Source organism: Micropterus salmoides, unplaced genomic scaffold (assembly GCF_014851395.1).
Source record: "Micropterus salmoides isolate LMB-PRFRI ecotype aquatic unplaced genomic scaffold, ASM1485139v1 Ms_hic_scaffold_6, whole genome shotgun sequence".
Taxonomy (NCBI): Eukaryota; Metazoa; Chordata; class Actinopteri; order Centrarchiformes; family Centrarchidae; genus Micropterus; species Micropterus salmoides.
Genome location: NW_024044348.1, coordinates 29,687,854 through 29,712,039, shown reverse-complemented (window position 1 = coordinate 29,712,039; position 24,186 = coordinate 29,687,854). Strand labels below are relative to the sequence as shown.

The 24,186-nt window shown below is 39.7% G+C and overlaps 1 protein-coding gene across 8 annotated transcripts; it reads right to left on the bottom strand.

Moving 5' to 3' along the window:
* Nucleotides 1-710: 710 nt before the first annotated feature.
* On the bottom strand, nt 711-24,085 carry LOC119889800 (protein mono-ADP-ribosyltransferase PARP6). 8 transcript variants are annotated; one of them, XM_038700620.1, is made up of 26 exons: nt 23,967-24,085; nt 23,803-23,862; nt 22,844-22,947; nt 20,914-21,013; nt 19,325-19,479; nt 18,693-18,770; nt 15,868-15,962; nt 15,332-15,392; nt 15,035-15,125; nt 14,796-14,862; nt 14,363-14,512; nt 12,930-13,080; nt 12,444-12,575; nt 11,801-11,896; nt 11,410-11,502; nt 10,942-11,067; nt 10,487-10,552; nt 10,109-10,176; nt 9,780-9,828; nt 9,520-9,632; nt 7,881-7,953; nt 6,005-6,074; nt 5,043-5,122; nt 4,723-4,786; nt 4,064-4,148; nt 711-3,273 (listed from the first exon to the last, which is right to left on the bottom strand). In XM_038700620.1, exons 5-26 carry the CDS (start codon nt 19,325-19,327, stop codon nt 3,171-3,173), a joined length of 1,914 nt encoding a protein of 637 aa, XP_038556548.1. In that variant the 5' UTR covers nt 19,328-19,479; nt 20,914-21,013; nt 22,844-22,947; nt 23,803-23,862; nt 23,967-24,085; the 3' UTR covers nt 711-3,170. The 8 variants fall into 8 exon arrangements, 7 of the variants coding, with proteins under 7 accessions (XP_038556548.1, XP_038556550.1, XP_038556551.1 ...); XM_038700622.1 differs by lacking the exons at nt 23,803-23,862; nt 23,967-24,085 and having other exon boundaries at nt 22,844-23,544; XM_038700623.1 differs by lacking the exons at nt 22,844-22,947; nt 23,803-23,862; nt 23,967-24,085 and adding an exon at nt 22,750-22,820.
* Nucleotides 24,086-24,186: the final 101 nt, after the last annotated feature.

Sequence of the window (24,186 nt, the reverse complement as noted above, 5' to 3'; positions counted from 1 at the left end):
CCACTTCCTGCAAAACTCAAATCAATAACTCATGAAAGGAAAACATGTTTGAATGTGGACAGTCCTATGCTTAAGGATTGTGGTGTTATGTTTCTTTAATTTACTTTTATTATTATTATTTAACAATATTGCTCAATCTCATGCATATTTATTTACTCAATCTGACACCAAGTCATTTAAGGACAATTCAGATGTTATATTCACTTCAGCAGTTATCTCTAAAACTCTCCTTAAAGTTGCCATTTGGGTATGTATATTAACAATTCATGTGGTAATAGCAGTACATATATTGTATTATTTGGATAATAGTTCATCCCATTTTTCTTTTTTTCAGGGGTAGCATTTAGCTTTTTCAATCAGTTTTTTTTATGGCTCTATGAATAGAAGAGCTGATTGCAGATAATTGATTTATATCTCCAGACGAACGTAAGAGGAAATTTTACACACATTACACAAAACATTATACTAAACCTATTATTGCATGAACTTTTTCAAGTAATTAAATGTGAGAGTTATGAATATGAAATACAAGTCTGGTTTGATCTTCAGGGTAGACTTCAAATACACAGGTGTCCATGTATATGTTGGTGGAGTAATGGTGCCCCCTTCTGCCCAAAATGCAGGCACAAAGCCTCAGCCACAATAGACGAGTCTCTATTTAACGGTCGCAAAATTATCCGCAGAGACATCAAAGAAAAGGAGACTGTGTGTAAAACTGTGCAAAATCAGGCTTTATTCTTTTTTTTCCTCCTCCATTGTCACCTTTCATCATCATAATCACCATCATTGTCGTCAACATCATCTTTGAAAACATTACTCACCATAGACACACGGCCAGAAAATTGATTCTCAGAGAGACTCTCAGGTCAAACCTCTTGGCAAAAACAGGCATCAGCTATTAGCACGGTCCCGCAAAACAATGAGTAAGCTGTACATGTCCACTGCTTTCTGGGCAATACATTTCAACAAGGTCTCCAACGTCCTTTCGCTCTCTTTCAAGTCCATTCTTAGTCAGTAGTCAGGATTTTTAGTTCCAGGAGATGCTGAAAACCCCCATACAGACATGGTTAGGATGTTGGATATTATAGTCTTGCTGACTCCATAAATACTTTTTATTCCTCCTTTTCCTCCATCTACTGCAGGTCCGAGGACAGTCCATTTCTCCAGTTTAGGCAAACGTTGAATAAGTGCAATGTCTAGTATAATGTCAAGAAAATACAAACCCACACGACCATACATACATACAGTACATGACTGATAAACTTGATTAGCTATACAAGGTTGCCATTCTCCAAGGTGAAACCACAGAATTGCACATTAATGCAGGTCTACAACATCCAGTGTCCATTAAGCAGGGGCGCACACGATGTGAGCGCACCTGGACTGGATACTGTCCGTAGATAGTTTGGTAAAATTGTCCATGATTTTCTGTACAGTGGATTTTGTAGGTTGTGGATCCAATGTAAAGTGTAGTGCATACACAAAGAGATTCATTTAAGAATGAGATATCCACCACTTCAAGAAAAAGTGATGACTACAGATTGTGGTAGTTTTTTGAACATAGAACATAGGCAACACATATAACATGTCCACAGATTAAATCCAATCCACCGTTTTTAATTTCAGCTAGAGACATAGGAGGTTCATATATATATTTAATTTCATCGCTGTACTGTATCTATGTTGCTGTTGTTGAGGGATAAACCTCACAGCTTCAATTTGACCCATTCAAGGTTTTTGCCTGATGTATCTTCGATTATGCAATAAGCCAACTAGGGAGCAGAGAGACACCAAACCAAACTCACAGCAACTGTGCCTTGAAACACAATTATTTTGTTTGCAGTCAAGAACTACAGATCTCATGAGTCTTTAACATAGATGGCGATTTAAAACCTGCTGTAGTTGATAAATATGACAAAATATTACCTGTTTTATCGTTGTCAAAACATCAAGCTGCTCAAACATTTCTAGTAAGTATAGTGGTAGATACCCATTTTTCTTATATGAACAAAATACTCCTGTACCATGTTTCAGCTTTTCAGACAGGCAAATGTAAGGAATACTAAAAAGCTTATTGAGAAGTGAAGGCTAGAACAGAAGCTAGCCTAGGCAAATCAAAAGACTTAATTAAAAGCACCTGAAAGCGTGAAAAGCTGTAGACTTGGGTGTTCATTCTCAGTGGGATGAGTAGTAATACAAGCCCTTCTGTGTTACAGAGCATACTTTTATTAAATGTCAATACCAAAAATATTATTAAACAGAGCTGTAAGGACAATGTATGACCCTTGTTGCTGACTTGCTCATGTTACACTTCTGTGCAGTCAGACAAAGATCTTTTCTTTTTTTTCCTTTTTTAAAATTTATTCCTGTTTGTTTGACAACTGGGGACAGTGAAATTTTGAAAGTGCGTCCTCAATCAAAACCATTTTAATTAAAAATGTAATTAAAAATCATAATACTATACTGTTAACGGCTTGATTTTTACATTTCATAAAACAAAGTGCCTATAGTGTATGCAACTTGAGTTCAAGCTACACCTCGCTTATTGGATTCTAGGAGCTTCATCTACAGAAATAGGACAAAATGACAAAGCAGCGCTTGCTCCTCAGATAACCATGTCACAGACCTTAATGCATGTCATTACTCAAAGAATATTAAATAAACAGATTGAAGATAATGCCTTTGCAAACCTGGTAAGAGAACAAACTTCTATGTGCATGTAAATCCATTACTTATTAGCCACAAAGGGATCTAATTATCATTTGGAATGATTATGTTTTTTACTGGATATTCTCAAAGAGAAATGATAAATAGAGATAATTAGTCCAAAGGATCAGTAAAAGTGCAGCAAGAATGGATAGCCATACCAGTGACTACTTCCTTTTTTCTTCAGTGTGTTACGGTTCTGTTAGAAAGCGACATGTACTGAGAAAAGCAGACTGAATTTAACCAGGCTAAACCTAGCTGAAGGTTAAATGAACATGGAATGTGTAACCACTCGGAGATAAGGAACAAAGGAGACAGAGGAAAATGAGAGGACCAGAACAAAACGACTTCAGAAATAATGTGCTCCCTCAGCCTTCAATATCAGGACTGAGGTCAGCTTGCCCAAACATTCGCTGTCTGCCTGCCTGTGTGCCTCTGCCAGAGAGACGTATGGAGAACCTCCATTAGCTGGAGTAGATCTGGGTCCCAATCACACGCATGATCTCCTTCTGCACCTTAGGCTCCTGGGTGTTGATGTTGGCATCTCCTACTTGGCCATCCTCATACCTACACATACACATAGATGAGTTGACATTGGTTTCTTTTCATCCTTTCATCAATAGCTGCTAAGATTTAATCATCCTCTCTTGCTCACTACCTCACTTTTTCTGTTGCATGCTGCCTCTACTTGGTGGTATAAGGGCCCAGGTTAAAGATGAATAATTTAAGTTTATTCCTCACAAGACTTAATAGCAGTGATAGAAAAGTAATCTTTCCATATATAATTCAGTTGTTCTTGTCTAGGTGAATTATTTAGAGGAGGCATTGTTACGTCTAGCACAACTACTCGTTATTCTAACCATATCAACCATTTTTTCAAGCTGACAGCCATACACTCAGCACAAGTTCAGAATTGAATTCTATTTAGCTGTGATTTAAATTTAATTGCAGGCCATCTCAGATGTAATATCTAACTCAGGAGACAGCAGTGGACAGTGGATAATAGCCATCTAGTGAATGTGTCCAAAGGTTGGACTCTATCTCTAACATCAGCAGGCAGCGTGGATGCCATGTTTTACAGTTTTAACATTATGATCAAAGGCTGTGACCATTAGTGGAGTGGTAGCACCACTCAACCATCAATTTATTCACTGATTTTAAATAATGAGTGTTGTGGTGACAACTGCAGCATATATTCTTCATTAAATCACCTTCATCATGTACAGTTTAGAAGGTAAAATAAGCAACCTGAGTGATGAACTATACAGTTATGTTGATATAAATATTTGCTGTCTGGCTGCTATAGAAGCTCTTTTGGTATTTCTGTGGAAATGATTAAGGAGTTGGGAATACTTACACAAAAAAGAAGCGGGTACAGACGTGATCAGACACTGGACACACCCAGATGTTACCATGTTTCTGAAGATCTTTAGATGTGATAACTGTTTAAAAGAGAGAAGCATGTTTCATCAAAAGTAGAAACTTAGAAATGGGTGGTTTATATTTAATGTACTTTCTTGTTATTCTATTATTAAAACTGGTTGCAGAGGTAGTGTAAGTTAAGGGCGTAAGCTCAGTTATTATCCTAACTGATGCACTTTATGCCTTCGATTTATTTTCAATAGTTTTCTCCTATTATGAAGATGATGATCATCATCATATTATGATAATTGCTATGACTTTTGAGTATAATTGCAAATTAATACACTAGTCACATTACCTAGTTTTATTCAAATTAAAAACTAACTTTATGGCATTTTATTCCTGTTCAGCTTTTCTTTTGTGAATAGTTTTCAAATTGGACAAAATGAAAGACTGCTAAAAAGTGTGTATTAGGTAATTAACATTATAATGTAACTTTTTACATTTTGTTTTTCTACTTAAATGTGTATTCATTTAGAGGCAGATACACGTCAAAGTATATTTATTGAATAGGCTAATGGCAATGATTCATAATTACCGGTATCTCAGCTTGTGTATTATGTATGTATGTATGTATGTATGTATTGTTATTACCTTCACACAGTGCGATGCAGTTCAGATTTCGACTCTGAAGAAACCTTGATTGTATTGGACGGCTCTATTCAAAAAAGACACAACGGTTAAGTTTCTGAGCTGCTACAGTAAATCCAGAGATCTAACCAACCTAATGATGGTATCCACAGGACTGTTTTAAGTTTAATAATTACAAATACTGAAACTGTAGCTAGTGTAATAGTCAGAAAAAGGGCATTGTGATTGTAAGAAACATTTGAACTTAGTATAAAAAAAACATTCCAAAATATGTTCTGCCTTTTGAGCAACAGCCCTCATTTGTAATATGCCCAGTCCCTCACCTGTGGTATGGTGTTCATGCGGTTGTATCGCTGCACCAGTTCATCTTTGGTGGGCATGCGGTGCTGTCCTTTCCCCATTCCTGCAAGAAACAGAGAGCAAAAAAACCCAGAGTGAGAATGACCTTACTTCGAGTCACTCAAGCTGTGAAAAACCTTCCTCCAGAACTCGTGAACTCCTTGTACAGAGAAATGATTACCCACAGTGCCACCCTTCATATGAAGGTTACTATTCCAAAATGCTACTGAACAATACATCCAGTATTGTAACCATTTTTTATTATCAAAACTGTTTGCTTTAGAAAGTATCATTCATTCTGAAAATTGTGCCAGTCAAGTGGATATAATGAGAGCAACTTATGTTTTTTTTTCAGCCATTAGAACAATAAATTCCATTCCCATCCTTAAAACTGGGAAACCATTGCTTAGGGGCTTGTTAACAGTGCAAACAGGTGGACCCATTTAGCAACGTGCTGACCTCCTGTCCACATAACCAGCACCAAAACCAGACTGCCATAGTAGGACCTCAAAACCAACCTCTGAAATTGTGTTTCAGCAGAAATACACAAGGGGAGTAAGGTAAGGACACAGCAAAGTAATGTCTGAATGGCTCTTCTACTCTCCCATCCCAAGAGAGCAAAAATATATAAAAACCCAACGAAGTACATAGTAACACACACTCCACTGACAGCCCCATTTTACACAGCCACAACATAATGTATGGTATGGTAGGCGGCACACAAGCTGAGAAAAAGGCCCAAGGCCCAGCACCCAAAATGCACACACAACACAGAGCAAGACAACAGGATAGCATGGAAAGCTCCCACATGTGAAAATGAAGTGTTCCAGGATGATATACAGGCCATGTTACAAACACAAGCGTATTCAGTCAACATGGTGGGGAAAAAAAGGAGGGAGAGGGGGGCCAGAAGGGGGCTGAGAGGTGACAAAGGAGCCGTTCCTACCTGAGTATCCAAAAGATATGCTGGAGATGGGGCTCAGATAGATGCCCTTTCCATACGCTGCCCCATGCAGCTTGGATTTGAAAAGAGCAGGAAGGAAGGAAGGGTCACTGAGCAGTTGCACAGGACAACCTCACATACACGGTTGTACTCACACATACAGTGCAATACATACCAGTCCTACTGTAGTTAAATCACAGGAAAGCATGTATAGGTGTTTTATGTCAGTTTACCTGGCAAACCCCGCCAACCAAGCATACTAAATACACACATACATACATACACACACACACACACACACACACACACACACACACACAAAGACGGATGGCAAAGAGCCAAAGAAAGAAAAAATTGTTTTATTATTCCAGTGATCTGAGACAACTCCTGTAATCCACACAGTCACACCTTTAAACTGCCAACATGTTTTTTTCTTTAACATAATGTAGTCCAGTGAAGTAAGTGTGATAATGTTGAATTGTATGAAAGAAATGTATGTTAAAAATAAATAATGAAAAAAATAAATAAGTAAATAAGTCTTCAAGCAATGCTAACATGAATAATGAGACCATGTATACTGGTCTGAAGGTAAAGATGGTAAAGATAATGATGATGAGCCTCTACATAAGAAAGCCCACGATCAGGAAAACAAAAGGACCACGGGTCTAACATGGACAAGCGTTCGCAAGCCACAGTGAAACCAGAGGAGAAACGAGCGGAAGAACAAAGAGCAACTTTAGAGCTGGGTAAATAAATGTGATGAGATGGAGGTCAGGACATGGCACATTTGGAAGAAATGAAAAGGAACAATAGGTGAGGTTATGTGTGATGGCTGGAGCTGGAGGCAGCCCTGCTCCTCCTGTGAAACACAATGACAGAGGAAGGGGAGTGTCAGTGCTCAAGGAGAAAAGGGGAGGCAGACGAGCACTGAGGCGAGATCAAAGATGGAGAGTTCTAAAAGTTGGAGAACAAAGAAGGCAGAAATGAAGCACATCAGCATGATAGAGCAATCATGGCCGACGTGAACGTTTCAAAGATCCTTGAGATTTCAGATTTTTAATTGTGTTTCATCTATTTTCAGGACATGTCCGTGTGTCTCCAAGCAGTCATTATCGTCTGTATTGTGCAAATGAGACAATTATGCGCTCTCTAGTGCTCACTACTTCTTTTCTTGTTTTATTATTTATTTATCTTTTGCAGACCTGGGTCAGAAAGTGCAACACCAACCTTGGCAGAACAATTTAAAAATGCAGATAGATGAAGACTTAAATGTAGAACAAGAATACATTTGGAAGAAAAGTACAGTATTCTGCTTCTGCCTTTAAACGGTCTTTATGGTTCTGATTTGCTCAGTTGTAGCCATCTGGTATCAACTAAATGAACTCTTTACATGATTTGAGGCTACCACTTGACCCAAGTAGATAATGAGTGATGCCAGTTACTGACCTTTAATGGTAGCCCTCCTTAATCACCCACAGGAAGTCTATACTCACTACCATGGAGCTTGTCCTTTGCATCCTTCAGCTTCAGACCTAACCTACTCAGTGCTCTAGGTGGTTAACCCTACCAGGGCACACAGGCAGCTTCCTGGCATCACAACTGACACCACAGCCCCCTCCCTTTGTACCACAACGGGAAGAGGCATGCCGTCTGCTGCTGCCGGCATAGGACACAAAAAAGCAGCCGACATTGGCCAGGAAAATCTCCCAGTGTGCCCTGCTCGCTAAAATGCCAAATGCAAAGCTGACGAAAGGGAAGCTGGCATCCATTAACTGCAAAAATGAATCAGCCGGACAGCAAGCCTGCTCTGTCTAAGAGCAGGTTTACTGTCCGAGAGGAGATGCATCGTAAATTCCAGCCAACTGCCAGGATTACATACCTGCAGTTTGGTATAAGAAGCATTGACTAGTCCATTTCTCAGAACAGAGTGCCAGTTCTCTATATGGGAACCACTAGAGCAAGTGTAGAGAGAGGGAGAGATGAGAAAGAAGACATAAAACAAAGTGCCGTGTGAATATAAACAACGTGGATCTCAGTGTGCAACTGCTGATGTGTAGTGGCCACAGCCATGCTGTTCAAGAATGTTGTGATACATATTACTGGGGTTCATTTTGTCTGTGACCTTTGATTTGCTAATAGAGATCATCAAATGGACATTTACAATGATTTCATTTATCCATCCATCGTCAACCGCTTATCCTGCGTACCGGGTCGCAGGGGGCTGGAGCCAATCCCAGCTGACATTGGGCGAGAGGCGGGGTACACCCTGGACAGGTCGCCAGTGATTTCATTTATTATTATTATTATTACTGCTACTACTATATTTGAAAATGGCATAAGTTGAATGAAAAAAAAAATCTAGAAAATCCATTATATAGCTTTACAGCTTTTTTTTTATTTTGTAAAACCTACAAATCAAAACTCATGGAGAGAAGATTCAAGCACTCTGCTTCTGCAAACCATGGTTGAGCTACTGTAGTCATCTATTTATACAGTTTGTACAAGGACATTTTGGGACAATCAGTTACATCATCACAGTTCTTCACATGTACATCATTTAAAACAAAAAAAAATATTAAAAGATGAAGATCAAAGCTGAAAAGCCATCACTGCTGTCTTTCAGTACAGGATGGGTTATTTGAATACATCTCTTATTATAGGTATCTAGAGTGTCTTAAATAAAACACAACGGTCACAGAAGTGTCATGAGTGCTGTTATTTTTAACTAGTTTTGAAGCAGTACTGAGTTCTTGTTCCCACGGTCAAAAAATAAACAGGGAAAAATTCTTACTTTCACTTATCAGCTGTTTACGGATTCCCTTCTAAATCTCGCAGACTGTCTTTAACTGACTCTGAACATGTATTTATATTTTGTCTGTTTCTATTTATATCAATATCAAATAATGGCAACCAAGCTGACATACTAATTTGGCGTCTACTGTTGAGAATGATTAAATTTGTAGTATTAACCAGCATAAAGAGAGACTGTTAGCACTGCTCATGAGTTGGTTGTACTCTGCGATTGCCCAGATGGGCCGTGTGTATCTAAAATATTCAGCAAAGCCCCATCTGCTACAGTACAAATCTCTATCTCACAGATATTGCTGGCTCCATGTGCTGGCTTAGCAAGGTGGTTTCTCTGTCCAAAAGAATGGCCACTGCTCTGTTTGTTATGGTTCCATAAAAATCTGCTAGAGTGGCTCCTCCATCCGCAACATAATGACCAGGCGTCACCGAGACTTGTTCATGTTTGACAGAGTGTACTGCTGAAATGCTAAATTATGCATGCATTTCTGTGACTATGGTGGATTTGAGTTCAATTATTTACAGCAACTGATTTCTGACGTTATATTTGCCCAAACGCCACAAGCTCAACATAACTACAAATTCTTTTCTGATTCTTATAACAGCCTACATGATTTTAACTCTTTGGAGCTATAAGCTAGTAATTCAATGAAAACAGAGTTTTGATTGTATGACTGCTGTTTTAGCTAATAAGAGGAACAAAGTGGACTCACTGGAAGGCGAAGGTGCTGCCGTATAGCTTCTTGGCAGTGCGAAAACGAGCCTCCTTAGCCGGGGGGCTGCTGAGCAGCAGGAACTGGTGGGAGGTGTGCATGAATTTCAGTTGCTAGTACAATGAGATCATAAGGGACAAGTGAGAGCAAGAGAGAGACAAACAGACAGATAGAGAATGAGTATGAGGCATCACATAATGTAGCATTAAGAAACTGATTTGATATATGACACTTGACGGGATGTCATTCTGGTTCCCTACCCTACTCAGAGGCAGCTTGACGATATGAGACCTGTTACTGGAAATAATCCTGCAGAAAGACAAAAAATAAATAAAAATGTGTGCCTAACAGAATTTGAAGTATCCACCATTGTGCTACCACTTTGCTTGAACCACACCCACTGTGACATGTCAAAATGTCTTCCATGAAAAAGACCTATTGGCTCATTATTGTGTTGTCTATGATCATTTACCAAACATGGAAAGTTTGATATGCTCTGAGTTGTACTGTATATTATTTGAAATTAAATCAGATCCTGTTAACATGGAAAGCAGAGTAAACCCATTTTCGGACAATCCTCTCCACTCACCACTGTAGCAGGGGATGGGCCAAAGGGTCAAGTTTGTCCATCTGTTTCTTGATCTCTAGATATGAGCCCTGGAAAAATCCACACAAGTGTGTGTTGTTTTCAGTTTGTTTTTTGTTCTTTCACATTTTTTCCAAAGCCAAATGAGCAAGTGTTGGGTAATCAAGCAAGAGACAATGAAGAGTGGGGTTTTAATTGAAGAGTGGAAGAGAAAATACAGGTCTGTGTAATGGACATGTCCAGTCATGGGGTGGACACAGAGTGATGATGTTATAGAAACTAAAACATTTTAGCTAATATCTTAAACATTAGACCTCAAGCCTAACTGAAGCCTTAATTCCCTGTGGCTCTTTCCTTATCCCCCCAACCTCCTTCTTGTACCTGGGTCATTTCCCGAATGGACATGACGCTGTCCAATGCTTTCTGCAGTCTCTCATAATTCTTCTTCTGTGTTCATCGGTTGAGCCAAACATCCATTGTATGCAATGAGAGAGGGAACAACATACAGACATCTAAAATCACATGTACAGGTAAAAGTATGATAAAAATATTACTATTTCTAAATTATTCCTATCCATTTTTTGTAAAATGAAATAAATAAATGATGCTTCAAAGATACAGATTTAAATATATTTACTGCATTCCTGTTACATGACTTCATGCATTTGTGAATTGTGTGCTTGTGAATAACTACAATATTTTCTGGTTTTGTTCTGACAGCAGCAGTAGTTTTAATAAAATAGGTGTTGTGTTTGATAGATGTATGTGTCATCTTGGAATTAAATTTGTGTTCTGATTTAGTTAGTAACCACAATCCCAGTTGTGAGGATGCTGACCTTTGGGTTGAAGGCCAGAGTCTTGGGGTCATTGGGGTCAACGACTGATGGGTAGGGCTCAAAGATGATGCTCTTACGGGGAGACTCAAGAGCAGCTCGACACATAGCCACAAGTAAGTCCACCACCTGGAGAGAGAGGGAATTTACACTTATGTTTTATACCGGTATAAGATGCTGTTATCGACACATTGGGATGCTTCCCTTGACTCAGTGTAATGCGACAGAAGAGCCTGGCTCAGTTCCAGAAACATGTATAAACTACAAATAAATTAGAATTTAACTTCACTTCACTCTGTGAATGTGTCAGTGTCTGACGTTTGTGTTTTGTTTTTCTTATATGTTAGCTTTGTATTCTTTGGATCTAAATTCCAAAGGGAATTTTGGGGGAATAATAACTTAAAAATAAATAATTGCAGGAAAAAATACAAATAATCCAAATTATATCATATACTGTGGTGGTATTGTTACCTCTGCTCCGGTGGCCACTTCCTCTGCAGCTCCGGACATCACACCCAGAGTGTAGAAGGAGAACACACACAGCTCCCTGGTGCACACAGCCGGCTATATAAACACACACACACACACACACACAGACAAAGAGAGATGAAAATACATTTACCTCAATGTGTACTACATCTACACACTCATGCACGCACATACTGACACACACTCTCTTTCTCACTCTTTGTCCTGCTCCCTCACAACAACAACTGTGCAAAATCCATTTACAGGACCATATCACTAATAGAGAGAGGAAACATCACATACATGTCGTTTACAACTTTTCTTTTTTGTTTTGAACCAATATGGAATGGTTTATAAATCTCTACTGTGTGTTTGTCTTCCTCGTCTCTGATACCTTCAGCATGGATCCATTCTGAAAGACGTGCTGTTCGTCACACACCACGCAGTACTCGTTGAGCGTGGGGATCCTCTGCTCTGAGTACTTCATTATCTGTTTGGAGAAAAGCACAGTGGTGTCCCAGAGTTACCACTCCCACCTCCAGCACTGCCATATAAAGGAATAAAGACTAGTTCGGCGGCAGAACTGTCAAAAAGCTATGATTTTGTTCTGCAATTTTGGCTGCCTGAACAAGGTCCTATTACAACAATGCACTGTGGGCCCCTCTCCTTGTCACTGCCAGGTGCGAGCAGATACACAATCTCCCACATAAACAGATGAAGTAATAGGCCCCTCACATCCAAACAGATTGTAAGGTGGCCCTTTATTGTTGCTTATATACAAACTGTATGTACCGGAACTTAGTGTTAATAAAGTTTTGTGAAGGCATTTAAAAATTGCTCAAACTACTATTCTTATATGCTGTACTCATAAACAATCACAGTGAATGAATTATTGTATCGCTATATAACTGCTCAACAGACTTTTTCCTGATTAAATAAATTGTCATTGTTTTTGGACTGCGGAAAAGACTCCCAAAGGACACAGTACATACAGTAAGTGCCTTGTTAAGTAGACTCATATCTCCCTGAGGTCTAACCTGCACTAAGAAGCCATACTCCAAGGTGGGGATGTTCTTGCAGTGGCCGCCCGCCTGGGATGAGAAAAACAATTCAATCAGCTGCCTCGTGGTAATCTGCGCTGGGGCCCTGGCCGCCGGGACAGCCACAGTCTGATGAGTCAAGTGAAGACAAAGCATTATGGGAAACGGCGCACCAGCCATGTCACGGTAGGGGTAAGGAAAGGCTCAGGTGGGAACAAGTGCAGGTGGCGGGTGACTGAGAAGAGGGTCAGAGTGGATCACAGAAAACAGAACAGAACAATATACAGTGCGCCTTCAAAACAGCACTTTTTGTGGATGATTTTAAACTCATTGTCATAAGATCATGAGTTTCTACATTGGCATTGTTACAAGTGAATGTGAGCCACAGAGTTGTGACAAAAACACTGTGACGACAACTTCACATGTGAGTGAGAGACATTACAAACAAATAAGTGGGAGGTCTTTGCCAAGACTGCCACTGACCTGACTGTTTGGTGGATAGCTGAAGAGCTCTCCTTTAGGGTTCTTCATGGTACATGAGATGGAGCGGTTCATCAGGCGGGTCACTCTCAGCTCAGGGACGCTCAGCTTCCCTTTTAAAACTGTGTCTTGGATCAGAGGGAAACTTGGAGACCTAGAAAATAGCAAGACACAATACATACACATCACTTCATGAACTATTTTTCTACAATAACAAAATGCCAACATTGTCGCACTCCACGGCTTTGTTAAAGTTACATAGTGGAGGGGTTGGCTTCAAAGCAGAAAGGGTTTGGCTTTAAAGGCCAAATCAGACATTTTACTCATAACTGTAATGGTTCTTTGAATAAATCCTTATTTATCAATAATATCATTTTCAACATCTCCTCAGCTGTAATCTTGTATGGTAACAGTGCCATTGGTAGTCACTCACACTTCACTTAAAATATTATACTAGCACAGACAACAGAAATCTGTTTGGGCAGTAGCTCAAGTCACTAACTGTTAATATACAAGAAGCTGCGTTCACTTCCACTATCACTCTCAGTACATCATCCATGTACATTCTTGACATGAGACTCCTGACAAGTTGTGAGGATGTCAAGACAGCCTAGTAGTTAGTGAAGCTGACCTCCATCAAGTGGGCTGGGATTCAATCCCTGTGCACCCATAACTGTCAAAGCATCCTGGAGAAAGACAGGCAGAGAAGAGTACTTCCCCCTTGGGGAAATTGGTTGAGTGTGTCAAATTTTGAATTTCAGTCAATCTGCAACTTGCAGTGTCAGAGCTTCCTTTCCCCTGCTTGTCTTCTTTGCTACAGTTCATCTTTTACAGACAAACCGTCAAAAAGCATTTCTACCTCTATCTTTACAGCTCTTTAGTTTGTTGACCAGATGGAGAACATTTCACCCTTGTCTCCTGCTTCACAGAAGAATAGACACAGAAGACATTAGAGGCATTATCGACATCGTCTCTGTTTGTGTCTCCACAAAGAGGTGTTAAGTAGGTTTTGGGACCAGATACAGCCTTAAGATATTTCCTGAGAACCTTTGTGACAACTGAACTTTGCCCTTTTTTAATATTTATTAAAAATCTACATGGAAACATTCCAACAACAAACTGTAGATGTTCTGCCAACTAACACTAAAATTGCCTAATTGTTTTCTGCACTTCAGGTAAGTAAATCTGTGTTTTTCTCCTTGAGTGATTGCACACACACAAGTGTTTAGAAATATATAAGAACAACCAATAAAACAGTGTCATCATACAAACTAAGCAACACATTCACAGTAGAACAGGCATATTGATTTTACAATGAATTGAAAACAAATGTTGCCTAAAATGTAAAACATGGGCATGTGTGAGAGGTGAGAGAGAGAGAGGTGAGAGAGAGAGAGGTGAGAGAGAGAGAGAGAGAGAGAGAGAGAGAGACCTACTTGGGTATGGGGGAGAAGATGCTGAGCCCGGCGCGGAACTTCTTGATGGTTCCTCCAGCTTTGAACCAGCTGTGCCTCTTCTCCTGCTGGGCCTTGAGGAACTCATTACTGAGGTGCTTCCACTGCTGTGAGGTGAATGTGCTCAGGATCCTGCCATAGTACAAAGATGGAGAGTCAAGCACAAAGAAATGTGAGTGAACCTGGCTCTTTAAATTATCAGTGTGCATTATTATTTTGTGTGAGTTGATTAGTCAACCATAAGATTACCAAGACTAAAGACTACAATTACATTTTTATGCCTTATGCATCTATTTGTAATTTTAGTTGGTTTAAATTTTGGTTTTGCGAAATTAGGTTAGTTTATGAAATCCATTATGCAAAAGTTCACTATAAAAAATTATAGATGCTAAATAGAACAGATCACATGGCTTACTTTTTAAGCTGCAGGCCCAGGCTGAAGCCTTCTTTATTGGAGGGCTGGAACACTTCTACTGACGGCTCTGAGTAAAGATGACTAACATTATTACACAGTGCAAAGATACACACACACTCTTTCTTTCACTCTCCCTCTTGTATAGCACATATTGTACTCACCTCCTACGCTCAGTGAGTGGCACAAATACCTAAAGTCCCTCCCAGAAAACCAACATCCACACTGACATCTTTACTCACCAGGTCCATCGAGGTACTGAGAAAGAGAAAAGCGCAGTCTCAGAATAATGGGCTCTGTTCTGATAACTTTCCAAGCTGTCGCAACCTCCTCCTGAGTCAGACACACACACATACACACATACACACAAATATACAGAGTTAGCATCCTAATTAGGGCCATTTTTCATTACATAAATATATTATGAGCATACAATGTATTATCAATGATGTGTTACTTGGCAAAATGTCAAAGTTAGAATAGTAATGGGCAAAGACGGAGGAGGTGGTGTGTGCAGAGAAAGAAGAATGCAAACTCACATCTAAGAAACCGATGTTAATATGAAGATCAATGTCCACATCATCAATAGTCCCATACTCCCTGTTCAGAGAAACAACAACAGATATAGTGAATTTATCACAAGTAATGGGATGCATAAAGTTCAAACACTTTCAACTGACTGTCCCTTAAGGGAGAAAAATAAGAGATGTTTTTCCTATTTTGCCAGACAGACCCTGATAAAAATTTGTACTTAATATACAGCGTGTGGCAAATTAAGAAGTGCAGGCACACAGAATAATAGCACCACTTGGTTTTTTTCAAAATATTTCATGTGTGCGTGTGTAAGTGCTCTGTGCTTCTAGTCTTTTTGACCACTCAAAGCACTTTTACACTACATCTGCATTCACCATTCACACACATTCATACACTGAGCCTAAGTGCTCAAACAGAAACTAACATTCACACACATTCATACAGGGCATTTTGGGGTCTTGCCCAAGCCGGGGATTCACAGTCGCCCCATAAGGGTGGGCGTGTGTCTGTGTGTGTGTGTGTGTGTGTGTGTGTGTTGTACCTAACAGAGACAGCACTGTCAGTGTAGATGTCTTTTACTGCTTCAATATCTGCATCCAGTTGAGGGTGGCGGTACAGGTCGGCAGCACAGCTCCCCTGTAACAAGCAATGCATTAAAAGTTCAGTGGGTAAGTTTTAGTGGCATCTAGTGGTGAGTGTTGCCAATTGCAACCAGTGGCTCATGGTGCATTTATGTGCTCCTTTTTGTCTGACCCCTAAAGCCCCCAACATACTTGCTTTTTAACAATGCGTCGGCGTAGAGGCGTCGGCGACGCAAACGGCATTGTTCACATACTTGCCTGCGTACTTTGCGTGTAGTGTAGGGGGCAGATCAGGGCCGGATCATCCCTTGCTGACACCGGATTATCTTCCTTGACAACCTCAGAATTTGCACATCGTAAACAAAGCAAACATAGCGACACTCGAGGAAGTTGTGATTTTAATGAGACATCATAACAATCTCGGTAATTGCAGACTAGCTCCAGGAGTTTTATTGTAAGCATCCCGCCATGAATCGCAACGAATTTTTTAAGTATGCTGCTCACCTTCTTCTTTTGTGTTTAATAGCAGTTGGAAAACCAACTACATATCCTCCACCACCTGGGCTGGTGTGTGGAACAGTAGATTGCTGCTGACCTGCCTGTTTGATCGACATACTGCACCCACGTTTATGTGCTGAATTGCATCTCCCGGATGCGTAGCGTTAATGTCTGGAGACGTGCACAACCTACATTCCAGAAGAAACCAGGATACGCGTGGCTTGTGTACGTGAGCGCGTAGTTAAAAGCAAGCATGTCCAGGCCTTAAGCCCGGTCAAGTTCTCTTCATTGACACCACCAGCTAACTATTTTAAACTTTGATTCATTACTTTTAGCTGTCAATTTCAAACATTTATCTATTTTTTTAAGCTAACTATTTAAACTTTTTATCCATTACATAAATCTATTTGAATTGTTAATTTGTTACTTTTTCCGATTTCGACCCTTTATGTATTACTTTTAGTTTACTTTTTTCAAACATTTATCTACTAATTTTAGCTATTTTAACTGTTTTTCCAATCACAGAAGGTAGTGTTCAGGTGTTACAACTGTAAATATTTTTTGAATCAAATCAAATCAGCTGAGCTTCTTCTTCAATCTTTCATCTTTTCAGTCAAACTCCAGACAAGGTTCTCATGGTATTTGCACACCATGAAATTAGATCCCGGCTCTAAGACCTCAGAATTTGCTTTTCAGGAATTAGGAAGTCCAGTTCAACATGGTTTGTTTCATTCTGTCAGCATTTCGTAGCTTTGATCCAACATCAAACACATTTCATATTTGCAATAAAATAAGACATGAGGTTTGAGAGAAAGAGAAATGAACAACAAAAAAAAATGTTCAGGAAATCATATGTACATTTCTAAAACTGTAGGCAATAACAATGGCTGTATTTGAAGTTGCATACTAATTTACTATGCATATTACGAACTTGGTTTTTCCTTACAATTTTTGGATGTTATTTCATCACCAAATTCACTTCTAAAAGATTTTGAGGCAAGAAATCAACTGAGGAGATTTCGAATATTGCAGTTTCATTTAAGATTACAATCAAAAATGTGCTCTTCTTCTCATTAAAGTGTACTCATGGTAGCTGCTAACATTGCCCGGCCCATCTTATTATTATTTTACTTAATTTCTTTATTCTCCTTTAAATCAAACATGAACTACAAACAACAGCCTTTACCCCCCCCCCACCCCCACCCCTTCTTTAATATGCCTGTGAGAGATGGGCAAGAGGACAACCACACGGCCCTCCCCCCTCAGGAAACACCACACCTGCCCCCACCCATCTCGAGGGTATAGCTAATAGGTATAGCTAGTGTCAAACATTAGGAGGTATTTTTTTACATTACAAATGATATTTCTTTGTAATTTTCAGTGATTGTTTAACATGCTGTCATTTAATATGTTGCGTGGTTACCTCAGCGCATTTGGTATCCTCCATAAATAGCACTTTCTAGTATTAATAATAATAGTTGACCTAAGTTTGTCTTAAGTGTTCCTGGTGTCTAGACTTGAAGTCAGACTCTCATCTCCTCAGCTCTCAGTGTGCAGAACAGATCCCACACTTTCATCCTTATCTTCACTGCGCTGCTTTCATGTTCTCTGACTGCATAGAAATGAGCTTTTAGTCCCAGACTGGATTTACATTTCAATCACAAGATTTGAAAGATAACAGTTAAAAAGCACAACTAAGAGATTAAGATCTTATATGGAAGTGTTGAACTTTACAAGATGCGATGATACATTAAAGTATGGCCACGGAAATTAATTTTACACTGTTGCTTGGGATTGATACTAGAGGTTGCATAGGGTGATAGTACTGAATCTGTATTGTACTGGTAAATGCCATCTTTGCTATTGTCAGTTTGGAAAAACTGAGACTAAGCCCAGGACCTCAAAATTGGCAAATGCATTATAGTTTAATAGAATATCCTGCTTTAGATTAAACAAAATGTTTGTCCTACTAGCAGTGAGGCATTAGGATGGAAATGTCAGTCAGTTGGTCGATCTGTTCTGTACTATGAGGGCAAAATATCTCAACAACTATTCACCACACTGCCGTGATATTTGGTCTGAATAGTGATAATCCACAAAATACTTATTCCAAATGCTTTTGGTGAACCCTGACTTATTGTTTGGCACCACCATCAATTTAAAAAAGATGATAATCCTGACTAGTATCAGAAAACAAAATGTCAGTATCCTCACAAACAGCAGATTAAATATATAGATATACTGTATATATAGATTTACTGTGGAACAGTAATACCCTCTGCTGTACCTGAATGCCATACAGGAACTGTTCCGACTCGTTCTCCCCATCCGACTCCTCGTCTGTCCAACACTGGCCTTTGATATCCTGTGGGCCCACACATTGTGAAAAGGCCATTATAGTGGAGTGGAAAGAGGATGCAGCCTCTTTCTTTCATCCTTTCATGTCACATCCTTTCTCACATCTCCTTATTTAGCCTCACATTCAAGGGCTTCAAAACACTGCTTTATATAGCATCTCAAAGAGAAAGACGAAGAGGCATGATTTATTTCCAAAAGACTTGATATTCTCTGAATTTAACCTTCAAAAAGAATACTCAAATGACAATTAAAAGGAGTGCGTTCATAAAAATATCTATCTTTTGTATATAAATAACCGTGTCTTGTCATTTCCGGCAAAGCCTGAAGCCCGGATGTCCTTTTGCATAAACCTGCAGCATTTATTTAATATACTTAGATTAAGTTAATACAATATTTAAGTGCCTGTGGAAAGTCCGGACTTCTGTGACTAGCCACGGCAATGCCATTTCATTTTATTTACTTTTACTAATCACTTTCTAAATCTTAAACAAAAAGCATAATTTGGATGACACAGCTTAATCGTATGCAGGGATTACACCAATAGGATCCTAGCTGTCTTACCATTTGGTCTGCTGTTCATAGGGCTCACTCAGACAGGTTTAGGCCTTTGAATAGTGCCAGCCATTGCAGCCTGTTTCCAGGTGGAAGGAACGAGAACAGAAAACCGGAGTGTTTTGACTGACCCCCTCTCTTTCTGGCACCCCTCAGAACTGCACCTTGAAGAGATAGAAATTCAAATTCAGTAATGGAAGAAAACACGAAACAAAGAGACCATCGCCAGTGATGCCATGCTTTGTAAACCGTGCACTCCTCTTCTTTTCTTTAAATGGTCTGCATTTCACCTTGCCATGTATCCTAGCAACAGCCAGCCATCTCTGCCTCATTTCAGAATGGCATTAATCTCCGTAGGGGGAACGTGTGGGAGATATATGCTATACGTTCAGTACCCAGGATGTCTCACTTTCTTTGTTTTGTTTTGTTTTCCAGGAGCTTCATCTATAATACCGAGGCAAAGGTTGGCACACCTTTACAAACACACAGCAAAAACAGCACATCTGCTGATGTCAGGGCACTGTTGGACTTTTTTTTTATTTGCCCTGCAAATAAATGGAAGTAAATCTTTGAAATGCCACGTAGTTTCTGTGTTTAGCATAAGGAGAGTACATTGTGGCCACAGGATGCTTAGTATAAAATCAAAGATATTTCTCAAGAATTTAACACAATAAAAGAATGGCTACCGAAAGGAATATTCACAGATGTCATGGTGAGAAAGGAAATATCTTGAATTTTATATGGTCCGGATTTAGAGATAAAATCAGACGAAGGACACCACTACTGATATAACAAAGGCAGCTAGTAGGCTACAGTGTATTTCTTAGCAGCCCCTCATCTTTTGTGTCAGACATGTAAACAAGGAGCATGGCGTCTCTTTAACAAGACGTGAAGCTGCAGATGCAGAGTTGCATATTTCACGCTGCAGCATCAGAATACAAATTAAAATGTGAATGGCCTAGTGCACATCAAGCCAAAAAATAATAATAAAGAAAAAATAAAGAATGCCTAATATTTATCAGGAATGAATCCTGAGGCATTTGCAAACAAAGACTGGATGGCAACATAAATTGGCACTGCAGAACCGACTGCCTTTACAAAACCATGAAAGCATCTATGCTATAAGGTCAAAATAATTAAATGAACACCAATTCTTCATTTTCTTTTTGTTTGCTGCACTCTCTCTCTCTACCTTAGATTGTGCCATTATCTACATTTCTACACAAAATAATTATTATACTGTGCTTCTCTCTTCCTGATTTTGGATATCTCTCATCTTTCCTGTTACAGTTTGGCTCCTTTCTTGTCTAAAACATCCTTTCAGACATCAGCTGCCCTGCCATGTCCTCAACCCTGCTAGCATCTACACCCCTACACCGCCCCCACACCCCGCCATTCCCACAGCCTCTGTCGTCTCACATACCAATAGAGCCGCCGACAAACAGAATCCCCCCACCCCCGCCCCCACCCACACATCCACCATCCCCATTCCTCCTTCTGATAATATTTAATAATATTTAACACAAACACTCATGCACTCAGGCAGATTTTCCCATCCCCCCACGCTCTGCACCCCCACCCCATCCATCCACACTTACCTCCACAGAGGATGGAGACCGAGATGCTGTCCTTGCCTCAGCTGCTCCCCCTCTTAAAGGGCACACCTGCCGTTCTCTCTCTCTCGGCGGCTGTTTTCCACTGAAATGATAGATGACAATAAGCCTATTAAAATAACATATTAGACGAACCAGAGCCACGAATCCCCCAATTCTCTGTCTCGTCTGTCTCCCGCCGCTTGTGGTGTGCGTCTGCGAGCAATCCAGTTGGTGTGTGTGTTAGTCTGTGTGTTTATCTATTGCAGATCTCTTCTCCCACTGCTGTCTTATATTTTGCCTGACAACACTGAGGAGTCTGAGCATGCTCAGTGAGACCAGGCAAGCCAGTCATGTGACCTGCAGCTGACTGCACTGCTGCTGAGAAATTGGTGGGTAAAAATGGAGGAAGAAAGGCTCTGCTCATATGCGTCTGCCTGTGTGTTCATGTGTGGTGTGTGTGTGTGTGTGTGTGTGTGTGTGGTTGCATAAGTGTCTATTACTGTGCAATGATGCTTTTTGAAGCAGCTTCTGGCAGACAGTAGTGCTTTCATGTCTTGTTTAAATGTATTCAAAAAGACAAAAAAGAAATAAAGCACTTTATGCTACATTTGTGCTTTACACTTAAGCTGATCTGCATGCTGTATAGATGCAACTATACGTTTCAATGATCTAAGAGTGAAATAATATAAACAATAGCAATTGTTATATTTCAGTAACATCTTCAAAGGTTAATATAACATTACAAAAAAAATCACATCTGCTCTATCTATGATACAGTGTGTCATTGTGTGCATGTGTGAGACTGGCCATTAGGACTCTGAGCTAATCAGTCTTTACCCTCATTATCTCAATGTATCTATTTAAGAACTGACCTGAACAATGGGCAGGTGTTAGGCCAACTGTCTGCTCAATGTCTGGCTGTGGTTTAATATGGCACACATTGGGCAAACTAAAGGGTATAGACTCTGATGGCACAATAAGTATGGGCAAACACTCAGGCATCATGCCATAGTAGCTTTGTCAACCACTGTTAGACTGCCTGGCACTTCTTTAATGTGAGGTGTGTGGGGGATGAGGTGAGGTTATAGGTGTTACAGGTTCAACTGAAGAGCTCACTACAGTAGTATTCCTAGAACAATCCCCCATCTTCCACTTATGGTGCAACTCTCCTTCACTGTACAACAACAGTCAGTATATATTTTTTTCTGGATGCAGCTAAAAATGCAGATTGCAACAAACTTTCTGAATTACAACATCTATCTTTTTTGTGAAAGAAATGAACTGTTAAGTCTCTCTAAAATAAAAAATAAGTATTAAATAGTAATAAATAGTATTTGGTCAGCTGAGAACACACTTTACCAACAGTAGAGTAAAATTCAATACTTGACAACCAGTACCCTAAGTCAAAATGTCATTTGTCTTGAATTAGCCTTGTTTTATTTTGCACAATGAGAGTATGTGTTACATTGAGAAATTGTAATGTCTCATTTTGGGAAATGAGCTCCTCAAATATTCCCTCCCACTACTATGGAAGGAGAAGAACATTCTTTTTTATATTGACTATCATTAAATGATTACCATTATTGCTATTATACATGTATTGTGTCCTTCTGTTTTTCTGTATTGTGTTATGATCATAACCTCATCAATATGTAATTGTGCTATTTTAGTTCTTCTGTGTGTGCCTTAATAGAGTGTTTTTTACCTTTGCTGTTTGATTGTTTTCCCTCTTTTATTCATAGGTAAGAGTTGCCTTATTCATGCAGTAATAATAGATTCAGAAGCATTATCTCATCTCTGAGATTTATCTGAGCATATTCCCACAGTGTCTTACTGTACCTCGTGGCCCAGGGGTTAGCAGCCATTAATACTGACTGACAGCTAGGGGCTTGGCCAGTGTTCAGGCTGACTGGACTGCAGATCTGTCCCTCACCTGGACAGGTATGTCCATTGGCCTCAGGTACTGGAGTGGAGTGGCTCCAGGCAGAGGTTGCAGCAGCCAGTGAGACGGCAACATGGGCAGTGGAAGCAGCAGCGCTAACTCCATCAACAGGTGAGAGCAAAAATGGGACAGAGGGAGAGGAGATGACGTACCCTTATAGTAGACCACAGGGAGTCCAGAAAAAAATAAGATTACTATCAGTGTTTCCTGTATCTGCGAAGCAAATAGTACTTTGAGAAGGATCTTTGCCCAATTTATTTGTCTCTAATCTGTGTTGCAGAGCTTGAATGTTTATATTTGCTCACTGTGGTTGAGATATGGTTGGCAGTTGTGTCTGTGTCATCGATTTAGTTTCTGTCTTCATACTCCTTGGCAGAGCAGATTAACATAGAATTAATCATCCTGGCGAACATATGCAACATTGCAGTCTGCACTGGACAAACAAACAAAAGATATAAATATAACTACAGATCATGGCATTACATCTATCAACGCAATGATGTACTGTGTACCTCCAAAAAAGTTTCTCCTTCTACTTTCTGTGGAAATGAAATAATAACAATTATTTTTGATGGTAACCGTAGTATTATAGTACTGCTAGTAGTGGATTTATTTGTATTTTGTATGATGGTATGGTATGGTATAAGCATGGAAATACTGGCTGTGTAGCGTACTTAGAATATGTCATTTTGGAATGTGTATTTAAAATGCAAAATCAATTAAATATAGAGTAAATCGTGTAAAGAACTATAGACTACCTTGCCTATTATAGCCTAATAGCCTATTTGTGAAAAAGCACGTGTCGTTCAAGTTCTCAATATGATGTACCTACAGCTAAACGTAGCTAAATGCCTATCACTGTAAAAAAGAACCATCTACAAACTGTTATATTTTACTTCAACACTAGATGGAGGTAATCCCTCAAACACCGACATTGGCAAGGTACTTACACATCAGTTCGGTCGTCGGCTCACCTCAAACATCCATTGCGTGGTCGCAAGCCACTAATGCTATTGAGGCAATAAACAGTGTTTGGGTGTCATTACTGCACCAGCTTTTAGAAATTAAATGGAGGGGGGATAGGGCATACTTTGATAGCTTTCAACACATTTACCCAGTTACTAAATCTTGCAGCAGGTTAGATGATGCCTGAACCATTTCTGCTTCCGATGATTGGCATATCTGCACGATAATGGAGGCAAAAACATTATATTAAACGTTAAATTAAAACTGGCAGTCACTGAACGGCCATAGTGTCCTAACCACTGTATTTTTCAGGAAACTACAGCACGCCATCCACGGTCACATGTCATACTCCGTGCGCTGCTGATACA

What these genes read in the sequence shown, in the direction of transcription:
- LOC119889800 (XM_038700618.1), bottom strand. Translation starts at nt 18,800, where the DNA reads ATGGCCTTTTCACAATGTGTGGGCCCACAGGATATCAAAGGCCAGTGT. An exon ending in GCTATCCACCAAACAGTCAG is followed by an intron (nt 12,576 to 12,929) that starts GTCAGTGGCAGT and finishes TTGACTCATCAG; the next exon opens with ACTGTGGCTGTCCCGGCGGC. An exon ending in GCATGAACACCATACCACAG is followed by an intron (nt 4,787 to 5,042) that starts GTGAGGGACTGG and finishes TTTTTTGAATAG; the next exon opens with AGCCGTCCAATACAATCAAG.